The 20,690-nt window shown below is 57.8% G+C and overlaps 1 protein-coding gene across 1 annotated transcript in view; it reads left to right on the top strand.

The window, feature by feature from the left end:
* CMIP (c-Maf inducing protein) overlaps window positions 1–20,690 on the top strand; it is a 222,491-nt gene that overhangs the window by 143,669 nt on the left and 58,132 nt on the right. Inside the window, exon 3 of the mRNA XM_080827893.1 lies at window positions 6,323–6,373. Within this exon, the coding sequence (XP_080684019.1) occupies window positions 6,323–6,373 (51 nt within the window). The remainder of the gene's footprint in view (window positions 1–6,322; window positions 6,374–20,690) is intronic.

The raw sequence follows: 20,690 nt of genomic DNA, 5'->3' as shown, positions 1-20,690 counted from the left end.
TGTTTTTTCCCTAAGAAGTTGGGCCAGGAAGGAGAACTTGGGAACAGTCACCCACAGTGCACCCTTGGCTGTTTTTCTCACCTCTCGAGACAATACAACAATGAGAGAGAACTTGGCAACTTTCGAAGAGGAAATTAGGCAGAATTTGCCTGGAACGGGGCCCTTCCAGTATTCGAAAGATTTATCGCTGGGAGAAGTTGGCGCTGGCTTGAGCGGGCCTGCCTGTTTCCAGGGGCTCTTTCCCATGCTTGAGTCGAGTGACCATTAGTCTCTGAGCTATGCCCCATGTCCCGTGGGGCCAAGTCGTCCTGGCTCGGCTGCCTGCCCGGCGGTCTGGAACCCCTGTGCAGAAACTCGCCATGTCCCCGGGCCACACACAGCCCAGGCCACTCTCCCTTTCATTGGAAGGCACTTAGCCTGCACTGGGATCCTGGACGTCCCCCAGCAGCCTCCGTCCTCCTCTGAAACTAAACAGACCAAAGGAAGGAGCAGCTCCTCACCCACCCTCTCTGGCTCCATCAGTGGGAGATGCGCCTCCCCTCTTCCGGAGGAAAGTTCTGGTCCACCCTCTTGTTTGCAGGGTGGGGGCTCCTGGAGATTGGAACGGGAGCCAAGTCCTTCCTCCTCCCCTTTCACCGGCATAATGCCTTCAGATTTCCCAGCCCCGTTTCTGGAAGCTGGGTGGAGCCCAGGCACGTGGCCCTCATGCTCAGGGTGGACAGCCTGTGTGGTCAGACAGACCTACGTCCCCACCCAGCTCTGCCGTGCTCTCTCTGGGTAGCGTTGGGCGAGCAGGGGTAACCTCTCGGGGCCACTGACTTATCTGTGAGCTAGAGCCACGAGACCTGCCTCCTGGGGATGACGTGAGGGTCAGTGTTACTACGTGTAAGATACTTCGCACCGTGCTGTCACAGTAGATGTTCAGGAAAAGACCGCCATAACTGTTTCTTGGTCTTGGTCAGATATAGCTGGGGAAGAGGGTATCAGGGCTGAACGGTTCCTGTGAAGTTTTGCCGCACAGGACATTTTCGTCAGTGCGCAGAACGGGTGATGCTTCAGCTCCCCACCCACCCCGTGCGTTTGTACATCTGTCTGTCCATCCATCTAGCCGTCCGTCCCCGCCATCCTTCAGTCCTTCCACCCACCCGTCATCCATCCGTCCATGTATCCATCTGAGCACTCACTCAACAGGTCAGCCCATCTTTACTCAGCAAACATCTCTCGGAGTTTTGTGGACACGGGGCTGAATAGATCGCCCACGGTGTCCGGCCTCGCAGAGCTCCCAGCCTGGAGGGAAAGAACAGCCGTGAGATGAGCACATGCGGGACCGTGGTTCTGCTCGATGAGGGGCAGGCGGGGCCGGCCAGGTCATGTGACACTGTCACACTGTCACACTGTCACACTGTGCTGCAGCGACGAGCGGCCCCCACCTCTCAGGGGCTCGGAACATCAACGGATTATTTCTCACTCAGGCTGCCCGTCCTCGGTGGGTCGGCTGGGAGCAGGGCTGATGGAGCCGGCACTGTCTGGAACGTTGCTGGTCACCACGGCTGGGCCCCCTGCTCGGTAGCGCCCCAGCCCCCCAAGGCTTCCCCTGGAAGGGATGCGGGTCACGTGGGCCTGACCCAGCCAGCGGTGACCGGCGCCACCGCGTGCGGGGAGGAGTGCTGGAAATGTTGGGGAGGACCCCGATGACACCACCGCAAATCTGGGCCTGGGTTTGCTCACCGGAAGTGTGGCAGGATGGGACCGGTTGGGCTAGAGTGGGGTTCTTACCCTGTGGTCCCTGGTGCATTCCGAGACTGCCTACGTGTGTGTGTGTGTGTGTGTGTACACAAATGTGCTCTCTACTTGGGTGTGAATCTTCAGCTTATTTCAGGCTCTCAAAGGGTTTCAGGTTCCCACAAAATCCCAAAAAACTGAGAGCTCCTGGGCCAGGTGATCCCTTTGAACCTTCAATTCAATGAACGGCACCTCCGCTCTTTGCCTTAGATGAGTGCGTCGGGTGGACTTGTGACCCCAGTGTCACCTGGGAGGTGGCGGTTCATCCAAGGGGGCTCTGAGAGTGGCCGGAAGGAGTGCGGGGTGGTCCCAGTCAAGGTGCTGCAGGAGACGAGTGGTTTCGAGCTCAGCGAAGAAGGGGGGTGTGTGCCAGACGAGGAACCCGGGCAGTGAGGCTGACGGTGTGGCCGGGGGCAAGGCTGGGTCAGCTTCTGGGGTGGGTGGCAGGGCCCTCCCCGCTGCTGTGAGCCTCAGTTCCTCACCTCAGAGTGATGCGTGCACAGCATCGTGCCCCATGCCTGGTAGGTCCCCTCAGCCCGTGTTACTGCCTTATGGGTGCCCCTGCCTCGGAGAGGCGGCTTCCCGGGCCTGTGCTAGAGACGGGTGTGGGGGTCCAGAGTCACACAGCTCTTTCCAGCCAGGGCCTACCAGCTGCTCCACTGGACCCAAACCTGCCTTCTTCCCAGAACATGACGCTGACCTCCTCCGGTTGACACGCTCATGGGAGGATGGATATGGCCAGGCAGCCGGGTCACGGAAGCAACGGGGCTCACGTTCTCCCACATGAGGAGAGACCTGGAACGTGCAGGGTGCTCTTCCCGAAAGGTTAGGCTGGGAGCCGAGGTGACCAGGGCGGGTGAGATGGGGTTATATCCCTGCAGACGTCCTCCTCCCCCTCTAGGCCGTGAGTCTGCTGTGAAAGGCGGGCATAGTGGACCCAACTGACCCGGGGGTGAGGTCCCAGGCACCAGAGCAGGAAATCTGGGTGGCCCTTCCCGCTCAGCAGCAGGCTGGGCCCACTGGGGTCTGGGCAGAGCCAGACGGCCCGCAGGGGATGCCAGGAGGCTCAAGATGTCACCAGAGCAAGCTCCGGCTCTGGGAGCTGGCTGGCTCCTTCAGCAGCAACAGGGCAGAGAAAATGCTTTGGAACATCTGTTTTTGAGCAGGAAGAAGGGTCCAGTGGTGCCCTGGAGATCCATTCGGACTCCCAGATGCAAGCAGCCAAAATTGACTCAGGCAATCTCCAGTAGAAAAGGAATATGCTGGAAAGATTGATGGGAACCTGGAGAATAGGCTTGGAAAATGGACTGGAGCCAGGGCCAGTGGTGGGACCCTGTCCCAGCCTGGTATTCCCCTTTACAGGAAGACGCTCCCTGCCTCATGAGGAATTCTTACCTCCTTCGTCCTGAGTCACTTTGCTCAAGACCCAGAGTCCCGGGCAGGAGCTCCTGACTTCGCAGCCTCCATCACCTGCTCACACTCAGCCATGAGGGGGGCCAGGGACTTCCTTAAAGATCCCTAACAGGGTCTCACATGTCAGGGAGGTTCCCAGAACGGGAAGGGGCTGTGCCAGGTACGAGGGAGGCAGGTCTGTGTTGGGTCTGGTCACCGAGTCACCGTCTGCACCTCATGGACACTGCCCCGCAGTTGGTGAGTTCGTTCATTCTCCTGTGACCAGCCCTGAGCGCACCAGGCTCTGCCGATCAGCACTGGCCAGCTGGGAGAACATTCTGCCCTCAGAGAGCTCACCGTCCACTCATTCATTTGTTCATTCATTCGTTCAGCTAGTCTCGCTTGGTCACCTGGTACCCCAGACCCTGGGGACACACAGGGGCACGGTGGCAGTCACACGGGGGCACATGTTTGCGGGGCGGCATGCTGGGGCCTTTGGGCACAAAAGAGGGAGAGAGGCACTTCTCCCCTCTCCTTCCTCCTGTCCTCTCTGTCTTCCTTTGTGTCCTCACTTGGCCATTCGTTCCAGCCAGTGACACCCTAGGGACACTGCCCGGGTCCACTGTGGTCAGTGTGGCCCTACCTCCCATGCTCGTTTCCCATGGCTCCTGTGACTCGTTTACCACAGACTTGGAAACAACAGAAATGCGTTATTTGTTCGTGGTTCTAGACGCCAAAGGTCCAGCACAGGTCCCGCTACACTAGAATCAGGGTGTCAGCAGGACTGGCTCCTTCTGGAAACTCTTGGGAGCACGGGTCTCCTTGCCTTCTCCAGCTTCAGAGAGTGTCGGTGGCCCTGGGTTTGTGGCCGTATCCCTCCAGCCCATGCTCCGCCTCGAACTGTCTAACCTCCTGCCTCCCCCTTGTCAGGACCCTCTGATGACAGTGGCCCACGCAGATATTCCAGAATATCCACCCCATCTCAAGGTCGTTCACTGACTCCCATCTGCGAAGCCCCTTTGCCACGTCCAGTCACCTGTTCACCAACCTTTGGGGGTCAGTGGATAGCCTTTGGGGGTCCTCTGGCTGGCCTCCCACGCCTGCCACTCCATCTGGCCTAGTGAAAGAGCTCAGACCGGGGGTGAGCTGGGGCCAGCTCTTCCCAGCTGTGGTCCGGGGACATCTCCCCCCCTCCCCCCGCCACCCCGTGGCACAGAATTGGCCAAGGTGGGATCACTGACAGCCCAGAAGGTGGCCCAGGCTGTAGTCAGGGCTTTTTGTTCTGGAACAAATTTATCAGCACCCCCGGCCATGGTCGCACGGCTCCCGATCGTCGCTGTTTGTAAAAGCCTGCACGTGCCAGGCACGGGGATGATCTCATTGTTTGGGATCCTTGCATCGTGCTCCCCAAGCGTAGGGTGTATTTTATCATCCTCATGAACCAGAATGGTCATGAGATCGCAGAGCTCGGTCAGCACTGAAGGGAGGTGACTCAGCCCCAGACTGTCCGGGGCATTGCCGGTCCCACGGCTGACTCCCCTTCAGCCTCCGCCTCCCCAGTCAGGTGGTGCAGGCTCTGGGTCTCCAGCGGACTCGAACCCGGGTCTGTCAGAGACTCACACAGAAGGTGTCCCCGGGTTCGCTCCCTCCTCAGGGCACAGGTGCGAGCTTGCCTTGTATCCGTGGGCTGGTTTCAGTCCGTCTGAGATACGGACGAGTCTCAGAGCTTGCCCACAGGGACCTGAGGCCCTGCTGCACTGGCCACTGAGCTGGGTCACCTGTTCAAGCCCAGAGAGTCCCCCAGACTCTGCCTGGGAGAACAGCTAAGCTTTATTAGCAGTTCGGGTTTGGAACCTGGATCCCCTGGACAGAGGGGGACCCTGAATTTGTACCCGCTTGTGCCTACGTGTGTGTGTGTCCATGTGGGTGGGGAACAGATGTTGGATTCTCGTGCTTGGAAAGAGGCCCTGGGTCAGGGTCACCTTGGAGCAGACCCCCGTGGGGTCAGACGAGAACAGACACTGCATTTCTGCCCTTGGGATGGTCAGTGGGAAACTTGGAATGCCATAGCTGTGGTTTACAGCATGAGTCGGACGGCCTGGGTTCACGTGCTGGCCCTGCACCTCCTGCCTGGGAGTCTGTGGGAAACCTCCTAACCTCCCCGAGCTTCAGTTTCCTCACTTGTACCTGGGGTGATGACGCGGACACTCCCAACTTCCCAAGGTAGACTTGCGAGGACCTGGTAAGCCAGTGTGATGCATGGGTGTGCATTAGAGTTGGCCGGACCTTCCTTGGGCCCCGTTTTATTTGAGAGGAGCTAGTGATGACGGTGGCGATGACAGTCATGACTGCCGTTGTGTGACGCCCTGCCATGGGCCAGGCCCGATTCTTGGTGCTCCCCAGGAATCATTCCCAGTCCTCATGACCTTCCTGCAAGGTCAGGGTTTGTGGCCCCATTTTACAGATGAGAAAATTCAGGCCAAGTTGCCAAGGTCTGTGAACGAGGGTGGCATGGATCTGGGAGGGTTTTGCCCTCTGTGTGGCGATTTTAAACTAGGGTCTGCCTGAGTTCAAGGCTGGGCTCTTTCCTGACCTTCTGCAGTTAAAGCCACAAGCTTTGAAGCCAGCCTGCCTGGGTTTGAATGCGCTTAGTTGACGTGAGATCTTGGAGTCTCGGTTTGTCCCTCTGAGAAGTGGGTGTAGTGCTAGTCACCTCGCAGGGCTGTTGGGAGGACTGGTGGCAGAATGTGAGGCTAACAAAGGCCAGGCACCTGGAGCAGCGCCTGGTAGAAAGGAGGCCCCAGAACTACTCTGGCCCCCAGCATCCGACCACCATGCATTCCTCTTTCCATTCATCCGGGCCCCTCCCGTGGAGGAACGAGTACAGTGACTGCTCCCAGCCGCCAGTGTCCGGGGTCACTCCTACCCAGCAAAATAAGCACGCAGGGACAGTGAGGTCTTGTTTCAGGAAAATCCCCCTGGTAGTGCTTCTGTTTCAGTTCTGTACCTGAGAGGTTCCCCTGGGCGAATTGCCAGGTGAGGGCTGCAAGGCAGCCCCTTCTGGGTCGAGGAGGCTGGGCGGCGCGTGCTTAGGCCCTGACGTGCGGCAAGCCGGTGACCGGACCTCGCTGTCTTCTTGTCGTTGCAGGCTGCCAACAGCTACCTTCGAGACCAGTGGTTCCATTCCCTGCAGTGGAAGGTAAGTCCTGACTCGGTGTCTTACGGAGGGCGGCCGGCTCTGTCTCGGGCCGCCTCCTGCAGGCCTACAGCTAGTCTGTTACCTAGAGGTGTGAAGGCGGGCATCTCCTGCCTTCCAGACGGCTCGGCCCAGGAGCCTTGCCCCACTGTGGAAGAGCCTCTCCCCCTCGTCCCTCTGATGTGCGATGCCTTCCTCCCTGCGCTGGCATTCCTGCGCCCTTGGCCGCGGACGTTGCTCGTGAGCTATCTGGTATTGTGCCTGCTTCCAGAAGGATCACAGAAGCGCTTGCTTGCGGAGCAGGGGCTCTCCTGGGCGGCCGGTGAGACAGGGCTCGGGGTCTCGAGAGGCTGGGTTGAAAGTGACTTCGGACTTTGCTCCAAACATAAACCTGCCAGAGGTTCAAGCGCCCATCCGTTCTCCCACTTCTTCACTTCTTCCAGTTACCTGCTGCTTTGGCCCAATTTTCCTGTTCACCCTCTGCATAGGAGGGCCCAGAGCCTTTTAGCCCAGAAGGAGATGAGGCCTCAGCTGGTCCCTTTCAAGACCCAGGGGCCAGACCTGCCAAGAAGGAGCCTCCCAGCCCCGGGGGAATCCTCGCTGTGCCCAGGGTGTGGAATGTGCGGGCAGCTTCTCCTTCCGCCCCGCCTCCCTGGCCCTCCCGCCTTCGGGTCTTTTAGTTTAGAACAAGCCGTGACAGTTCTGTGGCATCGCTGAGCCAGCAGGGTATGGCTGGAATGACCGGTGCGTGTCCTGAGCTGTGATCATTACAGTAAGCTGGAGAGCCGCGGAGGGTGAGCGGCGGGCCCCGTGCAGGGCGTCAGGCCTCGGGCGGTGTCGGGCTGACCAAGGGAACACTCGGAATTCCTCTCGTGCCTCTGAGGGACTCTCGTCACAGCCGGCCCAAAGACGGAAATACAACCCCGGAAAATGACATTCCTGGCCCCAAACAGGGCCGCGCCTCCAGTCTCCCCCGACAGCTGCAGGTCCTCTCGCTTGGCACCCGTGTGGCAACCTCAGAAACTCAACAAGAAGTCTCCGAGCTGGGGCTGCGGAGGGAAAGGATTAGAATTTATTGAGCACCTACTGTGTGCCAGGACCACGAAGCTGGGCGCATCGTGGCCATTTCACCCTTGCCGCAGCCCTCGAAAGGCTGATGACTGTCACCGCTCCCCTTTTACACTCAGGGAAGGCGAGGCGAGGCTGGAGCCCAGCTCCCGCAGCGCGTCGGGGCTGGAGGCAGGTTCACACCCAGGTCCCTCTCAGGCCTGCAGGTTTCTGAATGTGCAGGCAGAAGGCAGCTTGGGGCGGAGGGGGGGGGGGCAGCGAGGAAAGCAAGGTGGCACATTCCTGTTCACAGAGTCAGCAGGAGCTACGGAGAGCTGTTTCCCCCGCAGGATTATCCCTCGTCCCTGAGGCCTGGCTGTGTGCGGCCCTGTGGGTCCCAAGACAGGCCGGGCTTATGTCAGGACCTGCTGGGGGCCGTGTGGGGGTTAAATACCAGAGGAGCAGGGAGGACGAGAGGGGCTGGTAGATGGTGTGGTCGGGGGGCTTCTGAAGGAAGGGCCCGTTGCACTGTCACTACGGCCTCCCCCTTCCGTTCTCCGAATGCATTTTGCAAGTGAATGGGAAGCTCGGTGGGCGGCTGCCTCGCTGTGTCTCAGCTCAGGAAGGGGCAGGAAACTGCTGCCCCCTTGACAGTGGGGAAATGCCTCCCTGCACAGGTGGCTGAGACCCCTGTTGAGGGCGAGGGGCAGGCCGCTGTCTTCCACCGTGTTCCGCAGAGCTCTGCCCAGCTGGGCGAGTTCTGCAGCTGCTGTCTGCAGCCTGCGGGAGCACCTGAAGGGGGGTCCCTGGGGCGTTTGTGAATAGTGTGCGGCTGGGAGGGAGGGCTCGGTCGGCGGGCTGGGAGAGCTGAATGTCCGAGACTGACCGGCCAGAAAGATGACTTGAAAGTGACGACCTTGAAACGTACAAATTTAAACGTCAAGTATAGGGTAGGATTCAGACCATTTGACTGAACAGCTACAGAATCGGGGGTGCCTGGGCTTCCAACAGTGTTCAGGAAGGCCTGGATGTCTGCATTCAATTTTGTGGCGTTTGGTATCTTTATGGTTGTTAAATTTATTAAAAAACAAAAGCCCCCCCCCCGCCCCGAAAACAAAAACAAACAAAAGCATCCAGGAGACGCAAGTCAGAGTTTCAAGGAACTGGCAAATGCCTGGACGTGTGTGGCCCTTTTGCCACATGGTAGATGGTGACCTTTGTTCTCACTGTATAAGCTTTTACTGGTGTGTTGGGCGGGTGTAAGACACTGGCAGTTTTCCCCCTTTGACAGCTGCCCCCCCCCCCATAATTTAGGTATGCTGCCACCAGGTGGCAGTGGTATCTTAGTGTCAACAACTTGGTTTCAGTTCTGCTGGGATTGGAGGAAGCATGCTCTCCTTTTTAAAATGGTGAAATTTAAGGTGCTTTGGAGGCCCTTTGGGCTAGCAAAATGAGCTGAAGACCTGGGTTCGAATTCTGGTTCTCTTACGGTCTGGGTAGGTTCTAGGAAGTGTTCATGAATTCTGATGCAGATGCAGTGTACCAGGCATGGCTGTGCACTTTTCTGTTCCTTGTCGTTCAGCAGATGAGGGAACCAAGGCTCAGAGAGTTCTAACGACTTACCCATAGGCACGCAGCAGATCTCGGTACAGATCTGCGGGTCTGCCCTGCCTCTCCGGCTATGCCTGATCGTGACCTCGGGGCCCTTCAACCCACTCAGCATGTGACCTTCTGCCTCTCCTGCCTGATAGAGCCTCTCCGCCATATTTATAATCAACCTTCTTGGCTTTTTCCTTTTTAGAAAGGAGAATCTTTTTAGAATATCCTTTTTGGAAAGGAAAATCTTTTTAGAAAATCAAAAATGAGGACTTGTGAAACGCTGTAACCTCAGCTTGATTTTCAAAATTTTCTGCATATTGTTTTTGTCGTTTTCTGCTACATCGATGTGTGTGTGTCACTGCCGCGGCGCACGTGGAGAACCCATTCTTTCATTTGTAAGGAATGCTGCCTATTAAATACTGTGTTCCCGTTGGTTTAGTTTTTACTGAGTTGTACGGGTGTCTCTAGGGCCTTCTCAACAAAGAATTGCTCCCAAGGGGAGCCAAATGGGTTCTCTGGGGCTTAAAAAAACTTGAGTTATTACAATAATACTTGGTCCTCTGAAGTTCAACCCCATTCAACAAAACCCGTATTTTTTAGTATTTAATTTCAAAGGGAGGACGGGAAATAGGAGGAAAATGCCCAAGAAGGCTCCTGGGAGGGGGACTGGGCAAGGATAATTAGAAAAAGGCTGAGAAATGCTCAGTCTGCCCCAGGTGGTGGTGGAGGAAACAGATGTGATCTTCTCGCCCGCCCCTGGTCCGCCCTGGTAATGCTGGTGCTCAGTGACCTCAGCGCACGACTTCTCCCATCTTGTGCCGTCACACTAAGCCTGAGGTGTTTCCTTGGCCCAGACCCTGTTTTGAGCGTCGTGTTGTCTCCCTGAATAGTCCGTCATTACTGACACTTACGTGTGAGGACATCTGAGTCCCCGGCGCATGCTCCCAAGTGTACCCAGAAGGGTCCCTGCTCCCAGGTTCCCCTTCCCTGCTCCCTCCGCCCCTCCGCCGCCTCCCCTCTTCCTCTCGGCCTCCTGCCTTTGGCCAGCGCTGCTCAGGGAGAGCCTTCTCATAGGAGGACAGCCAGCATCTCCAGTCCCAGGAGGGAGGGTGGGATGGGGGTACTCTGGGTGGTGGGACAGCAGCGCCAGCCCTCCCAGGACCCTCCAGAGCGCAGCGCCCCGAGGGCTCCCTGGAGAGGCCAGCCCTGTTTGGTTTGGGTGGTTTGGCCCCTGAGGCCAATTCCTGGGGGTGTGTAAGCATAAACAGTTTTACTGAGTTAATGAGGCCTCATTTCTGAGCGAGAGATGCACCTTGGAGGCCAGTTCCTGTGGAGACAGGCCTGTCTGTGTGTGAAGACTGTGAAGGGACAGGCCTGCCTACGTGTGCAAGGCCACGAGGGGACAGCCCCGTTCCTGTGTGCAAGGCATGTGAGGGCATCGTGTGTGTTTACAAAGCGGTGAGAAGACTGGCCTGTTTCTTTGTCCTAAGTTTTGAGGCAAGAGGCCGAGGTGTGCACAACTGTGGGGTCAGGCCTGTTGGGGTGGACAGCCCCTGGCTGGGAGGAGGCACGCACCAGGCCCAGTAGGAAGCCTCCAGCTCTGGAAAACGGCCTTTTCACTTCCGGGGAGGGGTTCCGTGTGGGCCGTTGCACAGAAGTCCTAAAAACCAAGACTGTTTATCCCCAGGGAAAGCTGGGTTACTAAGAACGGTCCCCGAGGCCCATCCCAAGTGCTGGGGACAAAGGAGCAGAGTCTGCGTGAGACGAGACGCTGACCTGTTTTCCTGTCCCAAGGCTGCGGGGCGGAGGAGGCACTGGGCTCTGGGAAAATCCCAGCTCAGGTTGGCATCCTCCCTGGCATTCCGCCGCGGCCACGCCTCCTCCTCTCCCCACACAGGTTTCCCCAAGCCCCTGGGGTGGCCGCAGCCTTGCGGTCACCCCAGCTTTGCGTCACCCCATCCCTGGCTCTGTCCCTCTTCCGTGCAGAGCAGGAGGGTGGGAAGGAATGTGGGGTGCACATGCCTGGGGGAGGGAATGAGTGTGTTTGTGTGAGAGAGAATGTGGCACGTGAGGGGGTGACCACGTAGGAGTGTACTGGGTACGGAGTGCATTTATTTGAGCCTCAGTTTTCTTCTCTGTCAAATGGGGAAAATCCAGCACCTTGCTCACCGGGTCATGGTGGGGTGGGGTGCCCTGCTGCGTGAGGCGGTTGGAAGGGGGCTGGCAGCCGCGGCTGTTGTGAAGATCCTGTCGGTGTGACTTAGCCCCCCGCCCCCCGCCGGCCCAGCCCCTGCCCTGCCCCTGCCAGGCGTGTTCCCGAACTGGGGATGGGCAGGCAGTGTCCCCGGGAGTGAGGGCGACCGTCGTTCCTCGAAGGCTTGTGAGCACTGCTGTGCCTGGTACTTCGTGCACATTCGCTCCCCGGTCTTCACTCCCCCATCTAATAGATGGGGGGGGGCGGCAAGGACATTGCCAAGGACAGCCAGCTCCTAATGACGCCACGGGCGAGCTTCTGCAGCAGGCCCTGGCTGAGCCTGACATGGGGGTGAGCCCATCCTGTGCTGGGAGCCCCCACTGAGGCACGGCCACCGTCAGGGTCCCTGATGTGCAGGGGAAGACTGCAGCCGGAGGCCTAGGTCCCCACCCGCCATAGGGGATTTGCAGGGGGCTGGGCCCCTCTCCCCATTTCCACACGGTGAGAGGGCACGGTCCAGCTTTTGCCCAGATTCCCGGGCAATCAGGTCAGGGGACAAAGGGCCCTAGAACTGATGTCCCTTCCCCAGAGGGAAGCTCCTGGGGGTCGGATGGACCCTACAGTGGGTGCTGTCACCCCCAACTCTGACCTTCCTCCTAGACCCACCTCCGTCTTCCTTTTTGGGCCTTTCCTCCTGGGGCAGAGCCACTTCTAGTCCTACATCTGTGGCCTCTGGATGCCTCTGGGCCCACCTGCTGACCTCCCTGAGTTGGCAGCCCCCCCACCCAGCCCGTGGGCCCTGAGTCTTCATCCAGCTCCCCCGCAAACAGCAAAAGCAGTAAGTGGCCATCATCACCCCACTGAATCCTCACAAACCTAAGGAGGAGCCTGGGCTCCCTGTTGCCCATTTCACAGCTGGGGAGACCGAGGCTGAGAGGTTAAACCCCTTGCTCAGGGTCAGTGGCGGAGCTGGAGTGTAGACAGAACTCCGAGTCAAGAACCGGAGGTGAATCTCAACCGCCAGGAACGTGGCTCCCAGCTGCACACGGGTCTGGTGCCTGAGGCGAACACACGCACACACGCACATGCGCCGGACAGTTCCTCACCCTCGTGAGCTGGCATTGCCCAGCCGGCCCTCCGCTCCTTCCTGTTCCAGTGCCTGGCATGTGCAGGGCCTCGGTGTTCGTTTTGTGCAACATCTCATGAGAGCGTTACGTCTTTCTCTCAGTCTCACAGCCATCCGTGTGAGGGTTATGGGAATTAGCCTTGGCTTGCCAGTCCCGTTTCTTGTGGGTAAAGGCCGATTGCCCTGTTTGTCCTGCGTGCCCCAGGACCACTGTCAGGCCACCTGTCCTGGGCCCAGAAGGTTCACCTCTAGGTGGACCAGCCTGCCTCCACATCTGCCCCAAATGCACCACGTCCCCAGTGTCCTCAGAGGCCAACATCAAGGCTCTGTGTGCCCAGACCCAGCCCGGCTCCCAACCCCGCTCTGCACTGGCCACCGCCCTCCGGCGTGGCCCCTGGCTGGGCTTGCCTGCCCCAGCCGGGACACCCCCTTGTCTGGAGGGAAGACAGTGACCCCTGCACACCCCTCCCTGCCCCCATCGCCCTCTCTGTCCTTCCTCCCCTTGCACTCGCCATCCTTTTTATAGGCGTCTTGAAAACACCTTCACAGCCACACCAAGGGCAAAGCCACTTGGCTCCTGCCAGCCCCCACCCAACGACTGACTTTACTCTTGCAAATGTCCTCCTTGGCCTCGTGTGCCTTTGCAGGGTTGCTTTGGTGGCTGTGGCCGTCCCTGTGGCTTCAGCACAGCCTTCCTGCAGAGACACCTCGACGTGTCCAGGACTGTATGCATCAGCTCTCCAGGGTGCATGACATCTGTGAAGAGGTTGTGGCCTCATTTACCGCACAACTCGCTGCGGCTGGGCGTTCGGGCTCTTCCGGTTTCCTCAGTTACCCATAACGCAGTCGCGCCTTTCCCCCAGACCTAAGTTTCTACTTCTTGGGAACTACTTTTTTAAGGCAGATTTCCAGAACAGCGGCCACTGTTCTGGGGTATCTTTTGCGGCCCTTACCACGTTTGCCAGTTGGCTCCCAAAGGAATAACTTCTGCCGTGCCTACAGGTGAGAGCTCAGGGCCGAACTGCCTGGGTTCAAATCCCAGCTCCGTGTTCACTGGCGGTGTGACCCTGGGCCAGTTGCTTTCCTCTCTCAGCCGACTTCTCCTCCTACAGTGGGGCTCACAGTAAGACCAAGCTCATTAGGTTCTTACAAGGATGAAATGGGTCAGTAGAAATAAAGAACTTAGAAGGGCACCTGCTGTGTGAGTGAGTGTTAGATCAATGTTGATTGTTCTTATTCTGCTTTAACGATCAAAGACGCTGTTTCCCTTTGTGCAGAAGTGTCCTCGCAGACAGTCCAGAAGAAGGGCAGCACAGGCAAGGTGCCCGTGCCATCGGTCCGCGGGGAGCCCGTGACAGGCGTCACTAATGCATCTCTGAGCTCAGTTCCCCTGTGGCAGAACCCTTCCCAGCTGAGCCCCTGCTGGCTGACCTGAGGAGACGGAGGGAGCAAAAGCTTCCCTCCTCCCTGCATTATGACCTCCTAGACCGTCACCCATCCAACCTTGCTAGGACCCACACCTCGTTCTGTTGGCTCGGGCCTGTGCCGTTTTGGGGCTTGTTCATGGGAGAAGTTGTCAAGCTTCCCAACTGAAACTCCGGGTCTGGTTCTCCTCTGCTTGGGAAGGGCGTGAGTGTTACCTGCCCGCCTCGGAGAAAGGAGGTGAAACAGGGGAGCGGGACAAGGATGGGTGGGAGTTGGCCTCAGCCCTCTCATGGGCCCAGGCACACATTGGCTTCAGCCAGATCAGAGAGGCCAGAATTCCATCCAGATTCATTTGTGGCCATCGGTCAGAGAAGGTTTTGTGACTTCTTAAGAGGGGGTCCCAGGCTCGGTGGAGAACGGCGAAAGGGGTGGCCTCCCCCCAGAGGCACAGCTCATCCCAGCCCAGGATGGGGGGAGGGGCCTCCTCGGAGGGACAGCGCGGTGGAGCAGAGGCCCTCACCGGCTGCTTTGCAGGGACCTGTGCTCTGTGGAACGGATTGGAGGCCCCTGGGGCTCAGGCTGCCAGCCCCCAGGAGGGCCACAGTCTCCAGAGACTCAATGGGCCATTGGGGCCCTATAACTAATAACAAGGGCAGCTTCGGGGATTGAAACTAACAAGTGGCAGAGGGCTGGGTAGCCTTGGGGAGGAGAGCTCATGCCCTTGTGGGCTGTCTTTACGGTAGACAGAACAATCGTCAGATCCCTACTAACATCAGGAGCTGTGCTGGGGGCTTTTGCGTGTGTGTGTGTGTGTGTGTTGCTGCACGCGCGTGTGTGTTTGTGTGTGTGTGTGTGTGTACTCTCTTCACATCATCCCCAAGTCTGATTAGGCCCATCTTGAAGATCTGCAGTCGCACAGCCAGAACCAGACAGAGCCGGGGTCTGAATCCGGGCGGTTGGTCTCCAAACCCAGCCTCCTCCTTCCAGCGGGAGATGGCACCACCATGGCCATGGGGAGGGTGGGGACATGGGCACAACAGCCCCATCTCTGAGCCCAGCAAGTGTGAGGTCCTGGCGTGGTGCGTCTCCACTGTTCCCGACCAGAGCACTCTCTAGCATAGACATGGGCCGTTTGAATCCATTAAGTAAACTTTGCATTGAAGGCTTATGTGCAGAAAGGGACACAGGTCAGAAGTGTACTGCTGGGTGAACTTTCCCAAATTCTCACAGAATTGACCCGAGTAACAGTCAGCCAGATTGAGGAACAGAGTGACTGCCTCCCAGGCATCTCCTTGGCCCCCCAAGTCCCTCTGCTTCACCCCCCTCCACGGTCGGAGAAGACCACTGTCCTGCCTTCTGTCAGCCCAGATGCATTCTGCATTCCCCCCCTTTAGTGGATGCTGCCCCCAGAGTTTTCCAAAGCGGGCACACCAACTTACATACCTACCCCCAGCGTATAAGAGGCCACCGGCACAGGACATGTAACGATCATATTTATTAAGGGTTTTTTTTTTTTAATACTCAAAAGGACAAAAAGAACTAAAGAAAATTCCCACTGCCCATAAACCTGTTCATACATCTTAAGTTAAAAAAAAAAACACACACAAAGCTATGATTGACATGTAACAAAATGCACACATTTGGCTGTTGGCGTAGTGAGTTTTGACTATTGTATTGACCTGAATAACCCCCACCCAAATTCCTGCCCCCCCTCCCAGAAGATTCCCTCGTGCCCCTCTGCTGTCAGCGCCCCGTGCCCCCAGGGCCTCTGTGGACTCTTCCGAGGGGTGACAGCTATGGGCGTATGTGGCGGTTCTCAGTGGCACAGGAAGTTGTGAGGGGGCAGTCTCATCCCCGCACACGGTATCCCCAGAGCAGGCCTGTGAGCCCCTTGTGGGGGCTTTCGGAAGGTCCTAGGACTATTCCTCTGTAAACTCCACACAGACTGTAGTCCCCACACCGTGTCATTCTTGGCTCCTTGACGCTTTAAGGACCTACCAGGGCGATCTCTCTCTGGTGGGACCCACAGATCTGCTTCATCCTTTTTATGGTTTTACAGTATTCTGTTCACGCAAGGGTCAAACTGGATGGGACTCTAGATCTTTCCGTAAAACCCTGCTGTGTAGACGGGAACCGGAGTTTCTGCAGGAAAGGAGGGGGGAGGGGAGCCCGTGTGGAGCACCCGCCGTCTACAGGCCAGAGACAGCGAGAGGTGCTTGCTGTGTGATCCTCGCCCCTTGAGACGCACCCCCCCCCAACCCCCAGCCGTCCCCAGTCAGTAGGTTCAGAACCTGGAGCCCCAGGGCGGGTGTGATGACCTGCCCCACCCCACAGAGCAGGAAATGGATGAGCTCACTTTGCACCCCATCCCTGGGACCCCAAGCCTTTCCCTGCCCCCTTCCGCCCCAGCGGGGCTTCCCCAGCCCCCACCAGAGGGCCAGGCTTGGGCTTTGACCATCCAAGACCCTTCCCCCCACCCCGACCTCCTTGTGTGGGAAGGTCTTCTTTGGGCCTTAGGAATGGCGCACGACAGCAGCTCTCCAAGTGGCCAAGAAAGAAGTGCATTTGTGGGTTGTTTTTTTTCTCCCCAGACAAGGAAGGGGGGCCCAGAGCTTTGGTGTGTCATCCCACGCACGCTTTGATGGGGGCTGATGAGTCACTGAACCATACAAGGAAGTTTTTTCACGTAAATGGTTTGCGGGTGAACTTGTTTTCTGCCCTTTAAGGCAGATTTTTTTTCCCCTCTTTCTTTCTCTTTAAAGAAGAGCCTTTAAAACAGAAATGTGAGGCAACATCTTGACGAGCAAGACCTTTTGTTCTGCGGGGGTCTGCAGCGGGCCCCTGTCGCAGCTGGGTGGTGGGCAGCGGCCCCGGGAGGCCGGCGCCGGTCGGCTCTCCGCGGGGGCCGTGGCGGGTGGTCGGGCCGCGGCCGGGAAGGTGGCCTGCCGCTCTGTGTGCCTCCGAGGCTCCTGCCCGACTGTTGGCTCTGTTGGCTCGGAGACGGGGCCAAACAGACTCCGAAAAGAACAGCAGCTGTCCCCACAGAGGAATTAGGGCCTCTCCTCACCTGATGATCATAAAATACCCCGTGGGGCAGCCAGCCCAGCTCTCTGGATGGCGAGGTGTTTCAGAGCGAGGCTAATTGACCAGGAGACCGGGCAGAAGCACCACAGACGTGGTGGCTGTCGCCCACACCCTGCTCCCCGGGGGATCCTGTGCCCTCCTGGAACCAACAGATGGTCTTACAGGACACCCCGAAATGGACAGAGACGCCCTTCTGAGGCGCCTTATGCCACCCCGACAGCCAGCTGACTGTGGCGGCAGAAGACCAGGGAGGCTTGCGACCGGGTGGGGGGCCGGGCAGATGCTCGGGCAAGACCCTCGGGCCGAGCGGATGGAATGTGACCTCTGGCTCCAGCAGACGTCCAGACCCTGAAAAGCATGCCCTGGACGTCAGGCCAGGTCAGCAGTAGCCATGCGGCCCGTGGTGTCTGCTGGCTTTGTCACCATCTGCATGAGAATAGGGTGGTCCTTGTCTCCCCTCGGGCCTCCCGGCCACTGTGGATGCGGGGGTTCCAAACTAGTGGTTCTCAAAGTAGGGTTCCCGGACCAGCAGCACCTTCTTCACCTGGAAATTTAGTAGAAGTGCCAATCTTCTGTGTCACCATCATGAGTGTCCTGCAGGTGATTCCGAGGCCCACCAAAGCTCGACACCTGCCCCCGTGGCTTAAAGGGCAAAGAGCCACAGACGTTTACCGAGTACCGACTGTTTTTCCTCCACTTCACTGTGTTGTCCTCATCAGGCTGTACAGTGTCACCAAGGGGTGGGGATTGGACCCCCTTCCACAGACAAGAAAACTGACTTGCAGACTAAATAACTTCCCTGAGTGGCCGAGCCAGAGTTCAGACCTGGTCTGGGCCTCCTTCTGTGTCCTCCAGGCCCTGCTAACCGGTCCCTGGCAGCCGGAGATCAAGGGTAACTGGCTGAACAGATCTGTGGCTTTGGGGTCACTCTGCCAGCACCTCTCCCATTTGTGCAGCCAACTTAGAATCACCGTGATGGCCACGCTCCCCATCACGGACCATCACGGTCCATCACGGGCCTCCCTTGGGCAAGTCTGCAGGGCCCTCCGCAGCAGGGAAGGGACAGCTGCCCTGGAAATTCTGCCTCTCCACGAACCGCCCCCCCCCCCCACACACACACTCAGGAAGGCAGGGACAGATGTCATGCTGGATTCCAGCCCATCGTTACATGCCAGCACGGGCACACCAGGGGGCACCTGCAAATTAATTAGGGAGCTGAGCTCTTTTCCACGTCACTCATAAACTCGGGCCCAGGCTCCAGCCCAGAGGAGGCAATACCCCCCCATCCCCAAGGAGGAGTGGAGGTTTCCCAAACAGATGAACAGATCAGATGCCCTTCGAAGTAGTGCGAGCGCTAGATACAGTGCTAAGACACATGAACCCTGGAGGCCCCCACGGAGATGCCACCGTCTTGAGGCTGAGCAAGGGAACTCCTTATTTGGGATAGAGATGTCCCTTTATCAGGCCCAGAGGAAACAGGACAGAAACAGGAGCCCGGTGGCACTGTCCCATGCTGTCCCCCACATTTCGGGGAGCGAACCTCACTAGGGGCCGACCCCTCCCACATGGCAGAGGAAGAGAGCAGCTTCTGGTACAGTATGTGCATTTTTAAACTTACTCGGAGGGTTGCTATTACAACCAGGGGTGTGTGTGCAGAAGATGGCATCTCCTGTTAAGAACTGGCGAGAACCCCCCCACTGAGGTTTTCACTCCAGGTTCAGCGTGTGCTCCAGGCATAGAAACGTCCCTAGAAAAGTCATAGCAAAGTCATAGGGTCTCCTGAGCTGCCAGTTTCAAAGGTGGGGCCTCAGCTGTGGCTGGGATGTGAAGGGACTGTGTCGCATTTATCGCTGGGGCGGGCAGGACAAGCCTCTGGCTGGCCCAGAGCCCAGGGAGGTCAGGTGGGCTGTGTTCCTGGAGACCCTGGCGGTCTGCGCTGACCGAGGGGGCTGGCCGAATGCTGGCCAGATGGCCGTGGCCCCCGAGGAAGGGCTCTTTGACATGGCAGCCTGACCAGGATGGGAGGGCATGGAAGTACGGCGGTCACAGCAGCCGGTGGCCGTGGCCGGAAAGCCCATCAGGAGGATCCGCACAGAGGGCTGAGGTCAGGCCGAAGAACTGCTGTTTGCTTCATTTTCTAAAGGCAGATGCTACCTTTGCCCACTGACGCTTGAGGTAGCTCTACAAAAACGCGCAGCAGGGAGAAGTCTATACTGATTGATTTGGAAGGCCCTTCTCCAGGGGTTAGGAGAGGAAAGGCAAGACGCAGAGATCTATGTATAGTGTGATGCCCTTTTTTTGTAAAATGCATGAGAGACAAAACAGCAAATCAGGGGACCCAACTAAGTCTGTGTACTTGCATTTGACTATATGTGGCCGTGGAAAAAGATATGAATGGATATGTGCCAGGGGCTTTTTCTGAAGAGGGGGCATTTGGGGGACACAGCCCCACCCACTCATGCTACCATAGCAGAGTGTGGCCGGAAAAGCCTGGAATATTGTTTTCTGGCCCTTTACAGAAAATGTTTGCCAAACCCTAGTATGTACCATGGTGTTAGTATGGGTTCAGGGGTACAGGGGTGGGGGAGGCGGGGTGGGAGACAGAGGTGAGGTTAACAGAAGGCCAGCATATGTGATACGGGCTACATTTATACACACATTTATCCTGCTGTGTGTGTGTGTGCGTGTGTGTGCACGGAGCACGCACGGAAAGAGAACCCAAGGAATGATGGCCACCAGCATAGAAGCAGCAGGTGGTGAGCCACACTGGCATTTTGGTCCTCTTCTCTCCACCCTAACACAGTCTGTAGGATTCTATTTTCCAGGGAACATATATTATTTGAGAAACCAGGTACTCTACTGCAACACGGGGAAGTCAAAAATAACAGGAGTTCAGATACCTTCCGGCTCTTTCTAAGAACGTGGGATTCTGACCGCTTTGAAAATTCGGTGGGAGGACAATACCACCTTCATGATCCCAATTTCTGAACTCTTTGGGGACTTTTTCATATTCCTTTTTAATTAAATGTACAGTGCATAGATCTGGCTTCCTGTGACAATTCGAAGCCTTACAGATAGAACCAGAGCTGCTCCTTCCCCCTCCCCTGCCCCGGGCTTGGTTTTCCCTCAAGCCACTTCCCTCTGCAGGAAGACAGCTGTCATCAGCCTGACCCGTGGCCCCCTCCCCCACACCCCGCGCAGTGCACGCGTGTGAATCTATGTGCACACGTCTGTGTTCGCTTCTGCACTTTGTGTCTGGCGGGTGTGGGGCCTCTGGCGGACCTCCCAGCTCTCCTTCTTGTAACTGCTGTCTCCGGTGACCCCGTGCATGGGGCCACGGTCTGTTTGATGTGTCTTGGCTGACGGGCGTTTCGGGGATTTCTCGTCACACTTCATTTTTCTCAGGGGTTAACCGTCGTCGGCCAGCGTCCTGCCACACTCGTCAGCTGCCATTTACTGAGCACCTACGAAGTCCTGGTGTTCAGCCTGAAATACCACGGTCTCGTCAACACCTCCAAGAGGCAGGTGCTCCTGTCATCTCCATGTCCCAGAGGAGGAAATCGAGGTTCCGGGGAGTGATAGAATTCTCTGGTAGCTGCACAGCTTACCCACAGCAGAGCAGAAGTTCGAGTTCAGATAGGCGCCCTCACTTGGTCCGGGATACCGCACACGCCTGAGAGCCAAGACGGGGCCTCGCCCGGGCCCCGGAGCTCCTGGGAGTTCCACAGGCTGGTGGGGGAGGCAAGTGAGCGAAGGGAGGGGGGGGTGTAGTGTTGGGTGTGCTGAGTATGAAACTAGGGATCCCCCCCAGCCTCCCGACAGCGTTGTGATGAGCTGTGGAAGGC

This window comes from Martes martes (genome assembly GCF_963455335.1).
Source record: "Martes martes genome assembly, chromosome: 17".
NCBI lineage: Eukaryota > Metazoa > Chordata > Mammalia > Carnivora > Mustelidae > Martes > Martes martes.
Note: the sequence above shows the minus strand (reverse complement) of the source record. Positions and strands in the feature narration are given on the sequence as shown.